Genomic DNA, 18,799 nt, shown 5'->3' with positions numbered 1-18,799 from the left:
AAATGATAAGGATAAGATTTATGATAAAAAGTGACAATCCTCCTACCTTCAATCCTTCAAAAATCAATTAGCAACTTTGTAGAAATATTAAAGATATAGTTTGAGGATCATTTGCTGATTGAGTAACATACCATGGAGAACTAAGTAAAAAATGTTAATTCAAAACTGCACTTGGGTTGTCCTGAAGACATGTTTAAACTGTTGTTCGAATAAGAGATAACACATAATGACAAAATATTCAGTTCAAGGAACTATTTGAACATGAGGAGAAACTTCAAACAACTAAGGTCCCAATAGTTTTATTTGATCTGGCAGTCCACAATAGCATACTGGGATTATATTAGGTACATCCAGTGATGTCATCGATTGACAAATTCACTTCCCCTTTTCTCCCACAAGTGAGGCAAACAATAAACCAAAAGAAGTGGAAATCAATTTTAATTTCAAGGTTTAACTTCACGACAAATATAGTAAAAAACATGGATTAACAAAAAAAAAAAAAATTACGTGGAAACTAATTGTTGAACGAGGATTTCCCATGTCAACATTATGTAATGTGCCAAGTCGGTTGTCGTTGTGGAGTTCTCGGTTGGGTGACTAAAATGAGAAATTTTTACAATAATAATAACAAAATTATAAAAAAATTTTGATCAAAATGAAAGTATTTAAAAAATTAGGTGACCAAGTAGATAGTTTAAGCAATATTATATATAATATATGTATTTTGAGAATAAATAAAAAAATAACAATAATACTTGAATAAGAAAATCCGAGTTGAGTTGTAAAATTACAATAACCGTCTTCTTATTTTAGTATAATAATAGTATTGAAGTTGGGCTCCACGGAGTTTGAGCATGAAACTACATCTAGGCGCTAAAGCTAAGATCTATAAACGCCACCATCTCCATTGTTAATTTTACTGGTATCAAATCTCCACCTCTGTTTTATGTTCCTTTCGAAATACATTCCCTTCGATTTCGCATTCGCTTAGCTTTGCTTTCCTGCCATTCTCTCACTTTCTTACCTTCCAAACACTGCGATTTGATTATTTATGTTTGCATCCTTTTGCATATAGCTGTACCGATCTTAGGCCGATCTCTTTGCTGACTAGACATTCTGATTCTTCTTTTTTCAGATTTACTGTTATGTTTTATTTCTTTTAAAATCCGTTCTGTTTTTCTTTTACTTGATTCCAGTTGTTAATTGTTTTATCCTGGCTTAATTTTCATTGTATACTAGGTTCTCTGAGAAAAGCTTCAATTTGATATTATCAGGACAGCTTGCTTCTCCATAAGCCAAGATGGTATATATCTTGTCCCTTATTTTCATTTTCAATTGCTCTTTTTAGGTAGAATTGTAACTTTGAATATATTCTTGAAACTTCATTGATCCAAAGTAACTGAATTATGCTATAATATAACAATCAAATACAAAAGCTATGGAAGAATATTCTTTCTATCAGCAGCTTCCTATTCTGAAATAGCAGGATTAAGGTTCCAATCATCAAGATCAATCACCTGCGCAGTTGTCTTTCCCATGTTTTTAAACAAATGGCATTTCCTTTATCTCCATCGATACATGATATATAGGAGCATTTCATGCAGAGTTCTGTTTAATGAAACTCAATGCTTGCCGTTCCTGCTTACGTACCCAATTCTCAACTCTTCCATTAACCCTGCATAACTGAAGAATTCCCTATCATACATCTTCTGTTAATTGTCAATAAAAGGAACCGTGTAATGGTTTTGGAGTAATTGAAGATGAACACTGAACGTTCATCTTATGTTTTCTGCATTGACATGATCCTTCTATTTTGCTTCATTGCCATCTAATAACTGGATCTGTACTTCCATCGTCATTGTTATTTAAACCTCTCTTCTGTGGCTTATTCAAGTTTTCTCCACCATTTCATTTCATCTTTCATATTTTGTTTTGCTCCTGATTTGACCTTTAATTTTTGTCAAGTAGGTTGTACTTGCTGCTTCTATTTTAAGCAAGTCTGGAAAAGGTGAGTTTCATGCTTGATAGTTCTAGTGGTTTTCCTTGTGTCGTGATAATTAAATAGTTGAAGTGCGAAACTTGGGGGCGTCACTCACATTCTTTTGGCTCTTATTTCAGTGCTCGTCTCCAGGCAGTTCGTGGAAATGACTCGTATAAGAATTGAAGGCCTTCTTGCAGCATTTCCCAAGTTGTTGGGCACTGGAAAGCAACACACATACTTTGAGACTGAGAATGTGCGGTATGTCTATCAACCAATAGAAGCTCTTTACTTGGTACTTGTAACAAACAAACAGAGCAACATTCTTGAAGATTTGGAGACTCTAAGGCTGCTTTCTAAGCTGGTATGCTTTACCCTCTCGACAATTTCTTTTCTATCCTATTTAAAGCTTTGAACATAATAAATTATGTAAGATAAGGTGCTTGATTCTATTTATTTCTTTGATCTACCTTGAGTAGTTGCAAGTTGACTTGTTAATGTAGTCGTCTTACCTGTATGTCTTTAGCTTCTCATTCCTTATAACATCTGTATCTCATGAAGTTGTGCCGTTACTTGACGCCCTTTTAAATTTTAGCCTTTGTGATGTCCTAGTCTCAGCTATGTAGAACAGAGAGCATTTACTTGATTCCTTATATTTCTCTAGGTACCAGAGTATTCCGTCTCTCTAGATGAGGAGGGTATTGGCAAGACTGCTTTCGAACTGATCTTTGCTTTTGATGAAGTCATCTGTCTTGGGCACAAGGAAAATGTGACTGTTGCACAGGTTAAGCAATACTGTGAAATGGAGAGTCATGAAGAGAAGTTGCACAAGCTGGTATTGCAGAGCAAGATTAATGAAACCAAGGATGTCATGAAGCGTAAAGCTAGTGAGATAGAGAAGAGCAAGGTGTGTTTTTACATGTTCTTGGCCCTTATACTAATCAATCTCTTTTGTTATACACTATTGATTCTTGCTGCGGATTGTGCAGATTGATAAGAATAGAGGTGACAAGGGAGGGTTCATGTCAATGGGCTCTGGAAGAATTGAAACTAGCTTAAGTGAAATTAGCATTCCTAGCAGTGGAAGTGGCTTTGGAAGTGGTTCTGGATTTGGTGGATTAATCAATGAGGTTGATTCCTTCCCGACCAAGTCTAAAGGTTAGTGATATTAGTATGGCACCACATGCCTTGGATTTTTATTTGTTTCTCAGACACGTTTCATAACTAATGTGTTTGAAAACATTTTCTGGCAACACGTTCACATTATTAGGCCGCCAACCTTCATCTGCAACTGCTCCTCCTAAAGGTTCTGGCATGCAGCTTGGTAAATCACAAAAAACAAACCAGTTCCTGGAATCCCTGAAAGCAGAAGGTGAACTGATAGTTGAAGATGTGAAGCCAAAGGCAGGCCAGGCCAAAGCAGCCATAGCTCCACCTACTGATCCCATTACATTGACCGCTGAGGAGAAACTTAATGTCACACTGAAAAGAGATGGTGGAATGAGCAACTTTGATGTTCAAGGGACTTTGTCACTTCAAATTCTTAATCAGGAAGATGGTCTTATCCAAGTTCAGGTAATCCTTTGGAATTGTGTTTACTCCTCCCCATATTTCAGTCAATCACATAAAGTAATCATGTTGTCCTTAAAGTTCAATATACCTTCCTCTTAATTCATTTCCAGCATAGAATATACCGTTTTTCTTTCATGCTTTATTTTCAGATTGATTCTTTGTCACAGTATCTTTTCAAATTGAATTAACCAGTTTTCATACTTTATTTTCAGATTGAAACTGGGGGTAATCCTGGCATTCTGTTCAAGACGCATCCTAACATGAATAAGGAATTGTTTTCCAACGAGAACATTTTGGGATTGAAGGACCCTAACAGGCCTTTCCCAACTGGTCCAGCTGGGGATGCAGCTGGTGTTGGTCTTTTGAAGTGGAGAATGCAAAGTGCAGATGAGTCAATGGTGCCATTGTCCAGTGGGCTTCATATCTACTGATGCTTATTGTTGGTATGCAATCGCTGTTGTTTGCTTTGATGGTTGATTTGATTTTTTTTCTGTGCGTTGCAGTCAACTGTTGGCCTTCAGTTTCTGGAAATGAAACTTATGTGAGCATTGAATATGAAGCTTCAGCCATGTTTGATCTGCAAAATGTTGTGATTTCTATCCCTCTTCCAGCACTTCGGGAGGCACCAAGTATCAGGCAGATTGATGGTGAATGGAGGTAAATAGAAATCATTTGAAGATCTTACTTTAGATGGAAGCAAATTTGTGATGTTTTAACCTCTGAGATTATGGATATATCTACATAAGATGTTTCTAACAAACTTGTGGATATATTTATTATAAAAAAACATAATGTTGTTAATATAAGATGTTAAAAGTTCGAAACAGTTTATATGTTTTGTTTTTTTTAATGTTTACTTGTTTGTGTTGTAGGTTTGACTCCAGGAATTCCATCTTAGAATGGTCAATAGTTCTCATTGATAACTCTAACCGCAGGTCAGTCCAATCTTTTAACACTACTAAATTTGGTGTGTTGGAGATTTTTAAATATGGTATTGGTTTATAAGAAGTTTGTTCTGAGCTATTGGCAGTGGGTCAATGGAGTTTGTTGTGCCTCCAGCAGACTCATCAGTGTTCTTCCCCATCTCTGTCCGGTTTACAGCCACTAGTACATACAGTGACCTGAAGGTTTGATGAGCTAAAATTGCTGTGTTAAGAATTCTAATTAATATCCAGATTGAGGTGTTAATAGGGAGAATATGATTGGTGCAGGTAGTGAACATTATTCCCCTGAGAGGTGGAGCTCCTCCAAAGTTCTCCCAGAGGACAAATTTGGTAACAGAAAATTACCAAGTGATGTGAATGATAGTGGAAAGTGCTATAAATAATAGGCTGGGATTCACTTTCAGCCAGCAGCTCCTCTTTTTGCATAATTTTACCAACTTCACTTCACGGTATTGATTTCATAACTGGGTTATACTTTAAAATATCCACATCAGCCTTAGCCCGGACCCTTCTCAGCTGCAACTATATTAAGTCAATCCCTACTTGCATCCGCTCTTACATTGCGTAGCTGGTTTAAAAGTTATTTTTTAACTACTAAATTAATTTATTATTATTCTTTTAAATTTAAGTATTATTATTTGGACCCAAATTTAAATTGAATAATATTATTGATGAATAAATGAATTTTTAATGCCCAAATTCCGTTTATTTTACACTTTTTTTTATATTTATGAACATTCAGATCCATTATTTGCAAAAACAAATTTAAATCGTGGATTAGCATATCCAAATATAATAATCGCATAAGTAATATAAATTAATATAATAAATATTCGAAACTTTGTATTGAAAGGAAATATTAGAAACTTAATATTCCTATTTATTATGAATGATAATTATAATATGATATATTTTTAATACAAAAAAAAAATTAAAACCTATATTTAAATCCCAAAGCGAAGTCAACAGCGTGATTTTGCTGGTTCACCACACCAGTTTCTGAATCAAGTAAGTTGGGTTTTCTCAGGCAGCACTACAACCTGCAACGAACTTCTTCAACATCATACTTCAGCCTTGATATCTCCTTTCGCAACTAAAATAATTAAAAGTGATTCATTATAATGTCTTTTAAATATTTTATCATTTTTAAATTCTTTTAAAATAATTTTATAAAGTATTTAGTAAAACTTATTTCACTTTTGTATTATTTTTATAAATCATTTTAATTTTTATATTTTACTAAAAAATATTTCTTAATTAAAATTTAAATATTATATTATTATACCACCTCTACAGGCACCTTTGCCACAGAAGCTCCTCCACCGAGCAGCCTGCCTTTTCCTCATGTAATGTTCACCTATTGTCACTGCCAAAGAAAGAGCCAAGTTAGGGAGCAATAAGGAAGTAAGGGAGATTGAGTGCAGGTAAAGGCTTAAGGATGCACAGGAGGCAAAATATTCCTCCATCCTTTTACGGGCCGGGTATTTATAAAGAGAGAGGTCTCGTGCCTAATAATGCCATGTCACCAACAAATTCAGAACATGGTGGTCGTGTAGTCGGTCAGGTAGCAAGGTTGCCGTGTGTGGGTTGTCGTCAAGTGTGGTACTACTCTAACATTCTTTTTATTGAGATAGTACAAGATTTTTACGTCTCAATGGTCCTTCTTAAAGGTGAATAAGTTCTCGCTAAAAGAAGGTGGCTTGGTGGATGAGGTGCCCATGTGGCTAGTCACCCAATAGTGACTAGCTGAATGAATCAAGATGGGGTTGTCTGAGTGGTCTTCAAATGAGAAACTAACCAAGTGATGTGAGGCGGAAGGTTATTTGTGGATGCCTTTTAGGTATCCTCTCGTAATGCCACGTGTTCATGTCAGGTAAGGGGTATAACAACTATATAATAGAATGTTTATATATAATTTTGAAATTTTATAAAGCTATTATAAATGAAAAAGTTACACTTTTAAAAACATGATATTTTTAGGATACAACTATATTAAAGATTTAACTATGAAATTATGATAACTTAGTAGAGTAACTCATAATTAAGTGGTAAAAGTATCATGGAGACTCCTATGCTAGGAATCAGATTTTATTTTGTCCTTTTTACTCAAAAAATAGGCAAAATAATCCTTATATGTTAAATCAAATAGTAAATTGGTCATTCTATTAAATATTAAATTCATTTTTATTATTAAGTAGTACTAAGGTGGCTGACAGAGCAACTAGATTGCATTGAATGTAATTTTTAATAGAATTGCAATCAAGAGAATATCTTCGACTGATTGTACTTTGAATGTTGTAACTGTAATAACTATTTTCAAGGAGTTACATTATATAGATTCAATGTTACTAAGCCGAAATTGATATATACTTTAAGGGTTGCCTAGGTTTTGTATGAAAGCTTATTGAGTGCATTCTAATATGTTAAAGAGGAGTTGTTTTTGTGGGAGTGCAAACTATTGTAAATATTATTGAGTGTTTATAGCCAAAGTTCTCAGGAAGAGATTTTGAACGTGAGTGTTATAGTCTTTATGTACAAAAGTGAATTTTCTATACTTGGGGAGTGATAGAATATGAATCACTTGTTGTATTTGTGATTAGAAATAGTGGAATTACTTCCTGAGCTAAGCTTTGCAAATATAGTGTAAGCAAATTGCATAAACAAATCCTTAGTTTTATTTTCTTTTGTTTGCACAGTGTTTTGCAATGTCACATCGTAGTGGGCACTATAGTCAAGCACCTCCATTACATTTTTCATATTTAACAAACAAACGACTTAACGTAGCAAAATATATATACAATAGTAACCTTTCATAATATTTTTACTATTAATTTTTAAAAAACTAATATTTTTATAATTTCTTATAATTATTAATAAGATTTAAATAAATTTCCATAATTTTGTATAATTTATATTACTTTTTATAATTATTTATGAAACTCATCCAAAATGAATCTAGACAATTGGTTGTCCAAGCTTTGGGATGAACTTAGACAACTGTTTGTCCAAGTTTTTAATAGATTTTAAATAAATTCTTATAATTTTTAATAAGTTTCTATATTTTTTACAATTATTTAAAAACCACATTTGGAAGGAACCTAAACAACTATTTATCTAAGTTTATTTGAACCTAAACAACCATTTATCCAAGATGTGGTTTTTAAAATAATTTTTAAAAATATTTATTTTGATGAACTTTAATATTTTTTGACATGGCAAAATGTCATATCATTATAAAGTACATATGGCACGCCACATGTTACCATCCAGTTGCTCCTTAACCACTTAACAATAGAAATGGATGTAATTTTGATGTAAAGACTAATTTGCTTTAACATACAGAGATTAATTTATCTATTTTTAAATAAAAGGTTAAAATGTAAGTAAAAAATTAAAATGTAATCTAACTCCTAATATATGACCTCCAAAGTAATTTTACCTAGTTAAGTCTACATAGCATTTTCTTAGAATACAAATCCTTATTAAAGTAAACTTATGAATAAAAAATATTGCATGTGATAATATTAAATAATTGGCATCATGATAGTTAATTTTCATAATTGTAATTGAATAAATTACATAAGTTATTAATAAAATGTGAATAACTTTCATAACTCTAAATAAGTTTTCATAACATGATATTGTGATTGTAACACTCTCAAATCCAACCTAAAAGTCTAATTGGATTTGGAGCGTCACTGTGATCGTTGGAGCGACCCGCTTGATCAATTGCTCAATCATTACAAATTAACATGTAAATTTTAAATATTTATGACACAAATAATGAATCATTTAACAAAAAATATAAAATAATCAAATAAGTTTCAAAATAAAGATTAAATTACCTAAATCGACCAATTAACAAATCCTAAGTACATGTCAAGGCTAATCTAAGTGTAAACTGTTTTCATGAAATAAGGATTGCGAATGCTCTTTGATGATCCTGTTTGATCACGAACTCACAAACTATTTATTACTTGTGCACGAAATTAAAAATCCGAGCACTGATGTCACACCCGAATTTTTAACCAGAACTTGGTCATAATTGAATTAAAGACCCTAGTTTATTTTAAATTTTCTAATTTGATCCTTCGACATTCTATCTCGACTAAATTGTAAATTTTTGGGTTAAAGTGAGCATTATACTTAATTATTGAATCCTAGTGTGGTCGGTTGGGAATTAATTGGGAAGGAACTAGTTTAGTCAGATTTGACTATATTTCCTGCCATTAGAATAGTATGGTTAATGAATGGAAAACATCATGATTATGATTTTAAATTTTCCTTTTTTCTGTTATGTGAGGAGGTGGTGGACAGTGAGGATATTGGAGTATGAGAAGGAGAATTGGGAGGCATTCTTCTTATTATTTCATTTTATCATTCTTCTTTTTCTCCATTCTCCTCTTTAGTTGTTTCGGGTGATAGTAGAGAAGTGTGGAGAATTCATCATGCATGTGGGTAAAAATTCATGATTTAGCTGGATAAATTGTTGAATTTGTGAACTGTTATTAAAGCAGAAGTAGATTGGAAAAATTAATTGGATGGAGGAGGATTCAACTTCTTGGTATTCTGTTGGTGAGTTCCTGAACTCAAGCCTTCAGTTTTTTTCTTGCATGTTTCAGTGCTGTGATTTGGATTATGGTTCTTGGAAAATTCTATTGCATGTTCTATTAATGTCAAGATGTTACTCTGTTGTGAGTTCTTTGCTGTAAAATAAAGTATGTTAAGTGTTGGTATACATATGCATGTCCGGTTGCGAGCATAAGCTTGTGGTATTGATGAGATGTTTACTAGGTAAATTGCTACCGATTATGTTGTCTTGTTGAATGGTCTACTGGTTGTAATGTGTTTTAGTGATTGTGGTGAAATGTTCGGTATGTTGTATTTTGTGCCAGTAAACAGTATGATTAGTTGAATGTGTGAATCTTTTGAATGTTAGATAAGTGATATCTTGATGAGAATGATTTGCATGCGGAGCATGGGAGGTATGTAATGATTAGAGATAAAAGAATAAGGGATGTCATGTTATACACTTTGTGCCACATGTTATCTAGCTTTCTGGAGGGTCGATTGGGTTGAACAGAGATGTGTATGTATAAGCTATTTGGCTTTGCGGAGGTTCGAGTGGATGGTACGAAGAATGGCTAAGCATGTCCAAGTTACAAGTATGAAACTTTGTAGAGTCTCTAGCTTTAAGCCTCATATATGTATGCAAGTCCTATGGCTATGAGCATATACAAGTTATGACAGTCCGCTGGACTTGCCCTCATGTTTCAAGTTATGCCAATTCATGGGACGTGTCCTCAAGTTTCCACGCTAAAGTTATATACAGGACTCAGCTATATGAAGAGTCAGTAGGGACTATCTTTCAAGCAAGAATCCGTAGGGACTATCTTTCATGCAAGAGCCTGCAAGAACTAATTGTGAGTATAAATCCACATGTATGAGTTCACCAAGCATGAATCTGCATGTATAAGTTCATCAAGCATGAGTCCGCATGTATGAGTTCACCAAGCATGAATCCATATGTATAAGTCCACCAAGTCTTTGTACTATGACAATCCGTGGGACTATCCACCAAGTCTTTATGCTATGATAGTATGCGGGACTATTCACAAATTCAAATTATTGTAAGTCTATTCGTGGGACTATCCAAGACTATCCGAAACATGTTTATACACAAGGCTATTCATAGTAAGTATGTTCGCGGGTGCTTTTCGCAACATGTCTTTATGTAGAGAATAGACGCGATAGGTCTATACGTGGACTCAACTATTATGCATGGGATGTTTATATGTGTGAGCTATCTATATTTGTGAGTCGTTTATCATGTGAGTCATATGCCATGCAAACTTATTGTATAGTGCAAGCTGTTGGTTGTGCGAACCACTTATGTGTACAAGTTAAATCCCATGTGAGATGTGACAACATATGACTTGTACCATTGTGTGAACAATGCCGACGAGCATACAATATCAATGTGTAAACTTGTCCATGTGTGAGCTTCGGCAAATACACAGACTAGCTAGTTTAGTGGAGAAATCATACTATAATACCATGTTGGGCAGGCTATGTTAACGAACTCATTAAGTTCATCTTAAACTTACTTCATTCCTTGTTTTTGTCTTTTTAGGTATATAATCTATTTTTAGACGTGGAAGAGGGACTAAGCTAGAATCCTCAGACCTATTATAAGCCTGTTTTCTTTAGCTTGTAGCATTTACATGTTGGGGCAACCTATAACTACCCGATAGTCACGGGTATCGGAAAGTGTACTTTTGGGTCTCTGTTTTCGTAAAACGGATTCCTAAATATTTATTAAAAACATTTACGAAGTTATTTGTGTGGTTAATTAGGTTTTGATTAGGTGAATTTGTTTAAATTAAGAGTAATTAGGTATAAGGACTAGAATGCATATAGGGAGAAAGTTGAATTATAGATTAGAGAAAAGTGAAGGGGCTAAATAAGTAATTAAGCCATAAATTGACAAGCGTCTGGTGATTGAGTGTACATGTGCAAAAATAATATACATGTGTATAAAATAATAAATAAGTATTACTTAAAATTCAAGTAATATATATTGTATATTATAATAATAATAAAGTAAATAAAAGAAAAAGAATAGAAAAAGAAACAAAGTTAAAAACAAAATAGAGAAGAAAAAGAAAGAAAAGAAAAGGAGAAAAGCTAGGGATTTCAAAGTTCAAAGCTTAATTGGTAAGTCAATTTAGTCCATTTTCTTGCAATTTTTATGTTTTTAGAATCCTAGAACTAAATACTACTTAATTCATGTCAAAATTTTAGAAATCATTGAGTTTTTAAATGTTGTTTATGTTGAATAAATAGAGTATCAAGGACTAAATTGATAGATTTTTAAGTTAAAAATGAAAAAGGGGTTGAATTGTAGGATAAATTATAAGTTTTGAGTAATAGGGACTAAGTTTTGAAAATTTTGAAATTTAGGGATTTTAGTGAAATTAGAGAGTTAAATTTAGTTTAAAGTGGAAATTGAATGAAAATATAAAATTAATTGTGAAGAAATCAAGCAGTCTCATTTTAGGGACTAAATTGGAATTTAGGCAAATATTGAATAAAAATTGAAATATTCAATGTAAAATTGTATTGTATTGATTAATTTTAATTGTTTCAATTCCTTAGCTAACGTTGTGCCGGAAACCTCGGTTAAGAAAGGAAAATATAAAGTTGACAAGGAGTAGCTCGGAAGTTCTGGTTTGTATTTCTATAATCCGAATCTAAATATTAATTGTTGTATTTTTATTTATAATCCGAATCTAAATATTAATTGTTTTATTTTTTACTTAATGTTTATGGTAAGTGAATGAGGTGAGTAATTAGCATTTTGATATTGATTTGAATGTATGTGAATTTGTGATTAATGTGAAATTTGAATATTGGATAATTGTGGCAATTGAAAAGTAAATTGAAACCTATTAACTTTATCGGGTTGAGTCGGATATAGATGGTATGTCATAGGATTGGAAGAGTTTAGGGATACTTCGACTTCGAGTCAATGAGACACTAGGTGCAAATTATTACTTTAGAAAAATTCGATGAGGTACTGGATACCAATTTACTTCGGCATAGTCGATGATACACTGGTGTCATTTTATTACTTTGAATTATCCGATGAGGCATTGGGTGCCAAACTAGTGTGTTTTGGTTAGATCCGTATATCCATCTGAGTCCGAGTCCGAGTCGTGTTAATAGGGGTAATTGAATCAAATAATGTTATGATTGATATTGAATGGTGATTTGAAATATGGTTAAAGACACATGAATTGTGTATTTATGAATTGGATATGAATGAACAATATTGTTGTTCAAATGATCTGTGTTAATATTGTGAAAAGCTATCTGGGATAGCAAATGATAAGAATTAAATGTGTTATAAATGTTTTATCTATGAATTGATTAATTATATGATTATAGTTATTTTATGATTTAATGTGTATGTTATAATATTTTACCTTTAAGCATTCGGATTATAGAAATACCACTGAGTTTATACTCAGCGTACGGTTTGTTTTCCGTGTGCAGGTTAGGTAAAAGTCAGATTGCCGATCCAACATCCATCAACGATCCCGAACTTAAAACGTGGTGATTTATATTTCTTTTTGTGTCAGTATATACCTAAGATGGCTTATGCTTTTCATTTTGGGAAGTGAATGTAATTGAGGTTATAAGATAATATTATGCTTTTCATTTTGGGAAGTGAATGTAATTGAGGTTATAAGATAATATTGGTTACTTATATACATGATTATATGTACATGATTATATGAGTTATGTTGAAGTTTAATATGGAATGTTAAGTTTATGCATAAGTATGATATAGGCAAATTTGGGTTGAAATTGGCATGATTTAAAGATTGGCTTGAAAGGTGTTATATTGGATTGTTTTGATAAAATATGTGAAGTACCTATAAGGGTACATTGGTTAGGAAACTAGGACGACTGTTTTGACACATTTAAAGGTATTTAATCATGTTTTAAAGTGATTGAACGATTGGTTTTTGAGTTGCTTAGTGTTCAAGGTTGCAGGGAAGGGTAAACTTGATGTTTAAGGTTCATTTTGAGTCCACATGACCAGGCACACAGGCATGTGACTGGATCATGTGAGACATACGGCTAATACATGGGCGTGTGATTTGGTCGTGTGTCCCCTGCAACTTAAAATTTTCAAAACAGAATGTCCAGGTATTTTCACAAGGGCAGAGACACGAGCGTGTGGCTGGCCATGTGACCCAAGTCAGAGAGTTACACCGGGTCGGACACGGCCTGAGGCACGGGAGTGTCCCATAGCCACACGGGCGTGTCCTTTGGCCACACGGGCGTGTGTCTCTTGCACCTAGAAATTTTTTTGAAATTTTGTGAAAAATTCCCTGAGTACCCGATTTAATCCCGGTTTTTTTCTAAACATATTTTGGGCCTCGAGGGTTCATACAAGGGACAATATGTTTCAATTATGATATGAATGTTAGATGATTATGTCATATTCGTATGTGATCTAAAAAGTCCAATAATGCTCCATAACCCTGTTCCGGTGACGGATAAGGGTAGGAGGTGTTACACAACCTGTAGACTCGAGTTCCTATGCTCATACTTCTCATGTTTTTTGAACTATGAAAATGATGTATTAATTTAAATGTCATGGATGATGTAAAAGATGGATTTTTTTTAGTATATCTCAATCTAGTATATGAATTTTATTTTGGCTAGCCTTTATTGAATTTCAGATATTGTATGATATTCTACAAATTGTTTGTATGCACGCGATAACATTTCAAGTCAAAATTTAGTTTCGTGTAACATCCCCCTTGGTCGATCATCTAGTCAGGCGTTAGGGGTGTTACAACTGAGCTTTACAGCTCAGTGGTGATCCAATACATTTTAAACTATGAATATGTATTGTTAATAATAATTCGAGAAGTGAATGTCACATTCAATAGCAATCAAAGACACAATACAATCAATAATCAATTACAAAATAACATTAAAAAAAACAATGAAACAATATCAATGTATTCAAAAAATAGTGATAATGTTTCAATTCAACGTTTAGGTTCATTTAATCATTTTGCCCAAGTAACACAAGGAGGAAAGACATTCAGACACATGAGTGTCCAATTGAACACCAAACGGTCGATGAAAATGGCACAAGCGTCAACAATAACAATACTCTGTTGTGTGATAAACGCGACTTCAATAACCAATCATCACACCAAATGAGCAAAACACAATAATGAAAATACTCTCGAAGGTTCAAAGCAGTCTGCACAATGAACAATAAGTAATGATAGGGACTCCTACACTCTACCAAATGCCAACTATATTCGAAGAATTTTCAACTAGCTTTACTGGGCATTTAATCAATTATTAAATTTTAAAATTATCTTAAATTCAAAAAATAATCAATTCCAACAACATTTGAATTTAAAGACAAACTAAACCGATTGTTTTCGAATGAACAACAATATCCAAATTTGTCCAACAAAGAAACAAAAACCAAAATCTGTCTAAAAGACGGTACAACAAAAGTGTCTTTTAAATCCAAAAAATAAAAAAAAAAGGTTCCTAATAGCAACCTAAAATGTCCAATTGCTTCCACTTCCATAGATTTTTCACCGCCCACGAAGAAGTGTCTTTCACCATGACTTGATTTTTGAAAGCTCAGACAACCCTACACAGAAACATTTATGTGAGTAGTAGAAGCAAAATCTATCTACCAAGTGTTTCTAGGTACTGGAACTAAATTAACCTCAGAACAGACCAAAGTAAGAATTATACCTTTCTTTGCACGCTAGACGTGATATTTGGCACATTCTTTCTTCACGTGTCCAGACTCATTACAAAAGAAACAACTCTCTATAACTTGTTGTTGTTTCTTTTGAGCTAGACCCTTAATAGCTTCATTCTGTATTTTCTTTTCTTACCCTTGTCTTTAGAGGCATTGATCAAATGAGCACTTTCAGATTTATCATGCTTTAGCCTTTCTTCCTCTTGCACACAATGAAAAATGAGCTCATTTAGAATCCATTTCTCCTTTTGACATTTGTAACTAATTTTAAATTGGTTAAATTGTACAAAAGGCGATACCAAAACCATAAAAACAGACAATTCCTTAAAAAGCTCAATCTTACGTGCCTTAAGTCTTGAAGCAACGTGGAATGTCTCCATAATGTATTCTTTTATGTTTCCTTGACCCTTATACTTCATAGGCATCAAATAAGTCGAAAGTGATGTCATCTCAACATTATCGTTTTTAGCAAAACATTTCTCAATTTCGTCAAGAAAACCCTTGGCCTGAGTAATCTCTTCAGATTCAGTGCCCTTAAAGGCTTCTTGAATATTGTGTTTCATGATCACTAGACTCATGCAGTTTGAACAACCCTACCTCTCAAAATCCCTTTTAACATCAGAGGTGCTTGCTGCAATGAGAGGTGCAGGTTGTTCTTCCTTTAGTGCAAGGTCTATGTCCATATAACCAAGTACTATAAGTAATTGTCTTTTCCATTCCTTGAAATTAGTCCCATTAAGCATGAGTATATAATTTATATTAGCAGATATTAGCTTAATATAAAAAAATAGATAAAAAAAAACAACTCACATCAATATTTATAAGTAAACAATAAATTCAAAATAATGGCCAATCCTATCTCAAGATATCAAACACATTTGGACATTAATATTAACAGTAAGTGATACTCTTATTGTAGCAATCAAACATTGACAATAAATTATGTCAAATAATGAATCAATTTTTGGACTAACTTATTGTTCACTTAAAGTATATTATAATTGTCACACATTTATCACTACAAATGTCGTTGAAATTCTCCCTAATATTAACTTACCTTTAGGTCAATTAATAAACGCATGAATCACAAAGATATATAATCATCTTGATATTTTAAATAAATTAATCTACGTAAAAGAGGTCACTTTGGTGGCATTTTGTTTCAACTAATCTATTTAAAATATTAGACATCCTTAATTAAATCTCAAAGCCAAAATCTAAATTTATTCGTTTCAAAATATTTTAATTTTGAACTAAAATAATTTGAATAAAGGTAAATCCTACCTCAAGATATTGGACACTCCATTAATATTTAATCTTTGGACAAAATATTAACTTGCAAGTGATATCTCGATATGGTAATCAAACACTAACAATAAGAACATGTCAAACAATAAATATTCCTTTGGGCCAATTATTGCTCACATGTAAAACTGAATAATCGTCACATGTTTATTACCAGTTGCACATGTAATTTTGTTAAATATTAACCTTCCTTTGTACCGATCAATATTAACATAACTTAAGTTACATGCACGCAACCTTTTTTATTTTAAAACAAATTAATTTCAATACCAGAGGTTATTTTGACAACTTATTATTTTAATTAAGTTATTTAAATATATATATATATATATATATATCAATATTCAAATTTAAAAATTATTGTCACAATTAAAAAATCGAAAATCCTAATCTTTGACTAATTTTTGTTTTATGAATTACAATAACAGGGCAAAGCCCGAACAATAAATGCAACTAACACAATTTGAACCCAGACCATACTTTGGACAGTAAACACCTTTAACCATTAGGCCATCACATAAGGTTCTAATCTTTGACCGATTAATCCTTAATAAAAATAAAAACCTATGCAACCAAAAATTATTTATATCATAATTTAAACCCATTAAATTAAATATATTAAAACAAAAGCATAATAGTTAGGGTATCCCACAATTCAATCCGTAAATTATATCATAATTTAACTAGATATTTGGAACCATAAAATACCAAAGCCAAATATTATAGAATTAAATTTAAAAACCAAATTCTTTAAACATGTATTATAGTTGACATGTTATTCAACCAATCCTAAAATTAAATTCCTTAAAATATGCATTATTCCATAAGCTACACAGCTTTTTGTTCCAAAAGCATATAAAATTTCTTAGTCGTATTTATATATATATATATATATATATATATATCCCAAAATAGCATTGATAAACTTGTACCCAATAACTTAAACCGTAAAAAAATAGACTAATTTAAAATTAAGATACATGAATTCTAATTACACTTAAAAGCCACATAATCACAAAATACCAAAAGCATAAATTCCATATCTGCCCAATTATGATACCAAGAACAACCAACAATGTCATTAAATATTGTAGCGAGTCACGAATACATTAAACAAGTGCAGCAACTCCACCAATTTTTAATGGCCATTTGAATGCTATTTGGGCGAACAATGAGCAATTATTCTGGCCAGAAATCAACTATTATTTGAAGCAAAACTCGGCATTAAAGTGGTAGCAATAAACAGCTTATTGGTCGATGAAGAGCAGCAAAACAATTATTTATCATAAATCTCAATTAGACAAAATATCAGAACTCTAAAATTTCAAAATAATCAACATCTATAAAAATTAATTAATTCCTTATTATTCAACACGACCAAGACTCAGATGTCATTTATTAGAACCGTAAAATAATATCTGATGTAAAACTTAATAAATTATAAATCATGATCTATCATGTCAAATTATCAAAAATAAAACTAAATGTGGAAGTATACCTGAACCCATTGATTTCTTGAAATCTTCGATCTTGTATTTTGATCTTCCAAATTAGCACACATATAATTTAGAGAATATTGCTTTCTCTTTTCTAAAGATAAGATATCTAAAAAGTTACGTATGTGTAATATGTGAACCATAACCCTAATATATAACTTTTGCACATTAATCCTAATTTCTAATCAACTCAGCATCAATTAGAAATTAGTTTCTAGAGTATCTACACATATTTCGTCCGTACTTTATTTAATAACTAAATCTCAATAAACATTAACCAAATTAGATCACTTTTAATTTGAGTTAACCTTTTATGATAGTAAATAATAATATGTAATATATATATATATGATGTTTACATATTCTAATAAAATATACGAATTCATTAAAATAATTTTAAATTATTAATACCATCATAGCTAGTTAACCTAATTTTTAGTCTTATACGAATTTCAATCTCAAACAAAGCAATTAAATAAATTAACATAATTAATTAAATAAAAGTTGTTGCTTATAAATATTCATATCATTGTTGAATGAGTAAACAAAGCAATTGAATAGCACGTGGTCGCGTATAATAAATATTCTTAAATCCCATATGAGGGTCAATCTAATAATATCCTAAAGTTAATCGAATCAATTTAACTCTAACTAATGCAACAGCAATACCAAGATCAACTTTAGTCCAATCTAAACCTTATGAACAAGATTTACCATTATAATTAAATTAATGGTAAACTTACCTTCATAACAACCAATTGAAGAACTTGATGCCATCTTTTCAAGTCCTTCTAAGCGATAAATAGCAGCAAGATTGAAGCTGCAACTGGCGGCAAACATCAATGATTTGGCGAGAATGAACAACAAATTATTGAGGGGTGAAAATGGGAGTGAAACAAAGCAAATTAAGGTTCATGGCAGCAAATTGGAAGTATTCGATGCAACAAGAATTGAGTCGAATGGCCATCAAATAACAATTATAAAACAGCAGCAAAATTTGAATAAGGCGCTATTCAGTCGGCAAACAATGCAGCAAGGCAACAATTGAACGGTGAAATTGAGGGAGGCGATAGCAAGGATGGAAACAATATTATTTCAATTTACATGTTAATTAATTTTGTCAACGTGTCAAATATTTATAAATTTAAAGCTTTAAATTAATAAAATATATATTAAAACATTATTT

At 32.0% G+C, this 18,799-nt stretch overlaps 1 protein-coding gene across 2 annotated transcripts; it reads left to right on the top strand.

Annotated features, from left to right (window-relative positions):
• The first annotated feature begins 795 nt into the window (after nt 1–795).
• Nucleotides 796–5,178, top strand: LOC108478159 (coatomer subunit delta-like). Of its 2 annotated transcripts, none has more exons than XM_017780576.2 (12): nt 796–922; nt 1,240–1,303; nt 1,969–2,008; nt 2,119–2,342; nt 2,643–2,885; nt 2,968–3,136; nt 3,249–3,553; nt 3,763–3,961; nt 4,054–4,207; nt 4,423–4,485; nt 4,581–4,677; nt 4,762–5,178. In XM_017780576.2, exons 2-12 carry the CDS (start codon nt 1,301–1,303, stop codon nt 4,849–4,851), a joined length of 1,587 nt encoding a protein of 528 aa, XP_017636065.1. In that variant the 5' UTR covers nt 796–922; nt 1,240–1,300; the 3' UTR covers nt 4,852–5,178. The 2 variants fall into 2 exon arrangements, with proteins under 2 accessions (XP_017636065.1, XP_052879317.1); XM_053023357.1 differs by having other exon boundaries at nt 1,966–2,008.
• The last annotated feature ends 13,621 nt before the right edge of the window (nt 5,179–18,799 follow it).

The sequence above is a fragment of the Gossypium arboreum genome, chromosome 12 (assembly GCF_025698485.1).
Source record: "Gossypium arboreum isolate Shixiya-1 chromosome 12, ASM2569848v2, whole genome shotgun sequence".
NCBI classification, from domain to species: Eukaryota; Viridiplantae; Streptophyta; class Magnoliopsida; order Malvales; family Malvaceae; genus Gossypium; species Gossypium arboreum.
This window is presented reverse-complemented; position numbering and strand designations above follow the sequence as displayed.

Coding starts and splice junctions, on each gene's coding strand:
- LOC108478159 (XM_017780576.2), top strand. Junction 3,962..4,053: donor GTCAATGGTGCCATTGTCCA/GTGGGCTTCATA, acceptor TGTGCGTTGCAG/TCAACTGTTGGCCTTCAGTT. Junction 4,208..4,422: donor CAGATTGATGGTGAATGGAG/GTAAATAGAAAT, acceptor TTTGTGTTGTAG/GTTTGACTCCAGGAATTCCA.